Source organism: Echinops telfairi, unplaced genomic scaffold (genome assembly GCF_000313985.2).
Source record: "Echinops telfairi isolate 266 unplaced genomic scaffold, ASM31398v2 ScPeMD7_6273;HRSCAF=7185, whole genome shotgun sequence".
Lineage (NCBI taxonomy): Eukaryota > Metazoa > Chordata > Mammalia > Afrosoricida > Tenrecidae > Echinops > Echinops telfairi.
The window spans coordinates 3931865-3937218 of NW_022110173.1; the positions used below are offsets into that span (position 1 = coordinate 3931865).

General features: G+C 54.7%; 1 protein-coding gene across 1 annotated transcript; it reads right to left on the reverse strand.

The window, feature by feature from the left end:
* Positions 1-4529: 4529 nt before the first annotated feature.
* Positions 4530-5300, reverse strand: TMEM121B (transmembrane protein 121B). The gene has a single exon (XM_004718181.4). The coding sequence runs from the start codon at positions 5259-5261 to the stop codon at positions 4611-4613; it is 651 nt and encodes a 216-aa protein (XP_004718238.2). The 5' UTR covers positions 5262-5300; the 3' UTR covers positions 4530-4610.
* Positions 5301-5354: the final 54 nt, after the last annotated feature.

Consider the following 5354-nt stretch of genomic DNA (forward strand, 5'->3'; position numbering starts at 1 on the left):
ACGCCCTCACCATGTGGTGGTACCTCTCTCATGCTACTCGGTCAAGGATCCCTGTTGGCACACTGATGAGGAAGGGCTTGACTGCTGACCCAAAGGTTGGTGGTTCTACCTCACCCAGGGACTGTAAGGGGGTGAAACCTAGCGGTCTTCTGCTGTGTGAAAATGACAGTCAAGAAAACCCGAGGGGCCTCTGGCCCAGAATTGTAAGCACCGCTGTCTCACATGATGTCCATGCCCCAATCGTGGCCCCAGTCCCACTTTGGGGAAGAGCCCCACCAGTCACCATGATGGAGTGACCTGCCACCAACCATGTTTTTGTGATCTTTTTCTTTGGCCTCCCACAAAGATGTGTAGCTCAGCAAACCTAAAGTGACCAGATTTAAAGCAGGACACCATTGACCAGGGCGGGGGTGGGGTGTGTGGGGTGGGGTGGGGGTGTCGGTTCTTGATTAAAAATTTGGTCTATATGAACCAAATAGACCATTCCCTAGCTTGTCGTGCATTCTTTCCAAAAATCTGGACTTTTTTAAAACACCAAAAATTGGGACTGTCCCGCCAAAAGCGGGACGTCTGGTCACCTTAAGCAAACCCTCAGACCCCATTATGACCTCAGGCCAATGGTCTCCCTCATGTGAGTGTGATGTCTCTGGAGTTGCCTTATCCTTGTCCTGTGTAAGATGTAATAAATGTTCTCTTACAAACAAACTCTGTCACCTGGGGTCCCTTTGAGTCAAGATCAACACCACAGCACCTCAGCACAGTCTTTCAAGGTCAGACCCATGCAGAGCTGCTGGGACAGGCAGACGCACCACACGCTAGGGTAACAACGCACAGCAGTTTGAATAGTACTGGTTGTCTCTGTATCCATTGTGTGTGTGTTTTGTATACATACATATTTTATTTTGGTGCACACCCAATGTTCTGCTTAGACGTAATAGCCCCCGTGTGTTTGTTTGTTTTTTAAAAGCTGGGCAGTTTTACACCTGAGCACCCATGCTCCTGGCTGGGACCAGGGTAAGAGAGGAGAGCAAGAGCATTAGTCACTCAAGTGTGTCCTCCCTTTCTGGGTAAGTACTTCTTGAAAGTCCAGGTGAGTGGGGAAACTCATTCTTGGGCTGAGAGTCCTCCTGGGTTCACCAGGCTACTGAAAGCCTGGCCCGACACCTACTAGGTCAAGGTCAAAGCCACCTTCCTCCCAAAACAGCATGCCAGCTGCCTGGAAGGAAATCACCAAGATGTGCCCTCCGTGTTTCCGCAGATCCTACAAGGATGGCAAATGTCAGGATGACAGCTTAGGAATTTAGCAAGGAAACCGGGACAGGAGAGATCTTGAAACAAATCACACAGGAAGCTTGTCACAAGTCTCAAGTTTCTTATTTTCAGCACAGAGTCTGGTTTTATTTTTAAAAAGAGGAGAGGGAGAGGGGGGTGGGGGGGAAATTGTAATAGATGCTACTGAAGTGCTACTTCCTCCTCCTTCTGGGCTCTGGCGGCCAGCTAGCTCTCTTCCACAAGCACAGCCCTGTGCATGTTCACATGGAAAGCGCCCTTAGAGAGGGTCTAGTCCAACCCCTTTAAAACAGGTAAGACCTTGGATGCTCAATGGGGGGCACAGGGGACTCGAATCTCAACCCAGCACTCTCTACTGATAAACAGCTGCCGGCATGCACCTCGGACGGAGGAGGGGCACGGTGGCTCCCTGCATACAGATCCATGAAGCAAGAAGCTGTAGGGGTGGTTTCTTGTAGGGAGTGAGGCCATTGAAAAGGAGCCCAGAAAAACATACCCGAAGGAAGGGACTGTCCCCGGGGCCCAAGTTGTTTGCCCCAATTTTTTGAAGGGGGTTGCCGGGGTAAGCTGGGGACTGTCCTAAAGAGTCTGAATCAGCCCGGGCTCTGCCAGAATTGGCCCAGCTGCCAGCAGTCTCTTGATGAACTCAGGAAAGTGGCAGATCACTGGAACCTATCATAGCCTCCCCCTCAGAGATATGACAATCAGACACTGTGCAGGGGGTGGGGACGGGGCAGGAAGTGTCCAAACAGCAGAACGAAAGAGGGGCAGGGGCAGGCCATGGCTCAGATACAGTGTCCTTTCTCAGTCATGGAGATTAGGCAGCACAGAGCTAGAGAGAGGACATGGGAACAGGGGGGGCGGTTTCGGAGGCCCACCCGGGGCAAGGCCCCAGATCCTGGAGGACGTGGAATCCGAAGGAAGAGGAGAGGAGTTTGTGATGGCAAGGAGAGACGACTGAAACAACTAAAACTGGTTACAAAATCCAGGCAGCTAGTATTGCACCGAGTGGGACAAGGAGCTGAGGGCCCAGATACGAACTGAGTGTAAACCTTTCCCCCCATCGTTTCCCCACTAAGAGTAGGGGGTGGCTCAGGAAAATTCTGGAAAAGCCATTGGCCTTTCTAGTGTCTCTGATGACATGGCTCTCCTTCTGTCAGCAAGCCCCCAACAAGGAAGTTGGAGAGAAAAGAGCCCCACTTGTCCTTGGTTCCAAGACAGTCCCTGTTGGACCAAAAAGTGGTCAGTGACGTGGAACCTTTGGCCCCTCCCTTTGGAAAGGACCAGAGATAGTGCAGCTACGACAAACCCTGTAATTCCACTCCAGCCCATGGGCTGGCAGCCCTCTGCCCTGCTCTCCCAGCCAACGCAGAAGCTGGGAACTGTCCACAATGACTGGCTCCTCCCCTCCCCCCTTTATGGAGAACCTGATGATGGGGCTCCAGAGACCCATGAAGTAGATGCTGGAACCGGAAGGGAACTTTGAGATCACTCACCCAACGGCCTCATTCTCAAAGATGAGAGCTCCGTTGGACCAGATGTCCATCTCCTGGTCCCTTGTCCAGGGTTTCTTACACTCACTTCCCAAACACGAGAAGGGAAACAAAACCTTCTTCATTGGGTTGTTTTGCCCTCGTCTTATTCTCTGGAGGGGTGCAGGGAAACATCTCCTGGCCTTCTGCACTCTTCACATTGCCATCGAGCATGTGCCGACCCCCAGTGACCATGTGGGACAGGATAGAACTGCCCCAGTGTGTGTCTGAGACTTTAACTCTTCACGGGAGTAGAAAGCCTCATCTTCCTCCTACAGAGAAGCTGGTGGTTTCAAACTGCTAACCTTGCAGTTAGCCACCATGTCGCCAGGAGCCTGCCCGCTTACCTCCCCTAAAAGCATGTGACCTGCTTCAAAGAGTCCAAAAGGGACAACCCGCATCAAGGCTGCTTGTGGGCAGTCCTTGAATGCCTCTTGTCTTCAACCTCTTGGAGAGAAGAGCAATAGAGGAAGGGTGGAGCTTGGACAGACAGCACCACCACCCATTGTAACTCCTTGCAGCCTTTTCCTTAGATCCCTTGACCAGACAGAGAAGAAAGGTCACCACTACCCTTTCTGACCTGCACCAATCCTCCTTGAGGAGGAACGATGAAGGATTGGGTTCCTTACTCTCAGCCCATGAGAGACCCAACCACATGTATCCAGGAGCCCCCCTGACGCTGTTGCTCTGAGGCAAGATCTGGCCCAAGCAGTGCCAAACCACAAGAGGAATAAGAGTGCTAGGTACAGAGGGACAGGGGGGCGGGGGGCCAGCAGGCCAATGGCTAATAACTCCATAGACCCTGTAATAATATTGGCACTAAACCCACTGGATCCAGTGACCATAGTGAATGCAACTTATGCTGAGTGTTTTTGTGGGTTTTTCTTTCTTTTTTTTTGCAAAGCAGCATCTGTACACGATGCTAAACGTTGAAAGCACAGAGGTAGAGATGCTCACTCACCCAAGAAAGGGTGTGGTTTGATCCTTAAGAGTACAGGTCCCTTCTCGCCCCATGCTGGGAAGAGAGGAGCAGGGTTCAGGAAGAGCCTGCTGAGCTCCTCTCTTGGAGGAGATCAACTGGGCCCATTCCCAGGAGCCCAGCTCTTTCAGGGAATTCATGACCACGCGTTCGTTAGGAAAGAGGAGTGTGGTGGCATGTGGGGTGGGGCAGGGGCTCCCCAGGTCTCCTTCCCATTGCAAGGGGCCACTGGGTGGACACAAGAAAACAATGTACACATGCACACATCACACACACACACACACACACACACACTGCATCTACCAACGGGAAGACACCCAATGGACACATCAGGGAAACAGGGAGAGTGGATTCAGGGTCAACTTCAAAGTGTGGAGCAATGGCCACTGAACCACACAGCCTAGCAGAAACTGGCACTTCCAAGTCAAGAGGATGTGCAGCACCCAGCACCCCCTGCCTAGGCATTCCTTACCTCGATGGGGACTGGGGCAGTGGTGAGAAAAATAAGTAGCAGAAGGATCCAGCCCCTTGGAGGCCCTTGGGTTTCGGGTAGTGTATGGAGAAGGCAGATTACGACAAGTGGAGCCCTCGTCCTCACCACTGACTACCTGGTCTCCCTCCAAGCACTCTTGACTCAAGGGATGCAGAAGCAAATGCCAGACCTGAACGCTATTCCCGCTTCCCAACCAGTCTGAACAAATCTGGGCCAGGGAAGGGCAGAAGACAAGGGAGCTGGGGGCGCTTAGCTCCGAAGCAAGGTCCCCTGTGTGGGTTTCCTCCTCTGTTCTGGGAAGCCACGGGCAGGGTATTTACATAGCCATGGGGCCCCCCTCATTCTCTGAGATGCTGTGGCCCAGTTGGGAACCTCCCTGAGGTGGTGGTGGTGGTGGTGGAGGTGGTGGTGGAGCCGAGGGCGGAGCACCGTAGCCGCCCCGGGCCCGACTGGGAGAAGGTCGACTGCTCCGGTCCCAGCAGCCCTCCAGGGCCTCCAGGCCGCGGCAGCCGAGGAAGAAGAGGTTCTTGAGCATGAAGATGGAGAGAGGCTGCTGGTAGCTCACCACCAGGAGGCAGCGCAAGGCCAGCAAGGGCACGTCCACCAGACAGCCTCCCAGGAGGCGCAGGAGGCGGCTGCAGCTCCCGGGACCCGAGGCCTGGCCCCAGGACGACACGGCCGAGGTCGCAGCGTTGAGCTCGTACAGCCAGAGCACCGGCGAGGCGAGGGCGAGGAAGTAGACGGCGATGAGCAGGTAGCGCAGGTGCGCCGGCAGCGGGACGCGGCCTTCCAGCATGAGCTCCACCAGAGTGAAGCTGTCAAGCAGGTCCAGGCCCGTGCCCAGGAAGCAGCCGGCAGCGCGGTGCTGCTGGGGCTGCAGGAGCAGGGGTCCCGCTGAGCCTGGAGGGGCGCCCGCCTCGCTGATGGCCCGCACCAGGCTGTAGAGCAGCGGCACCGACAGCGCCATGGTGAGGCGGAAGCCCGTGGTGCCGAAGGGCGCGCGCAGCTCGATGAGGTCCAGGATGGACGTGCCCAAGATGAGCACCACCTTGGGCGTGAA

Excerpts from the sequence above, each read along its gene's own strand:
- TMEM121B (XM_004718181.4), bottom strand. The coding sequence starts at position 5,261 with ATGGCGCTGTCGGTGCCGCTGCTCTACAGCCTGGTGCGGGCCATCAGC.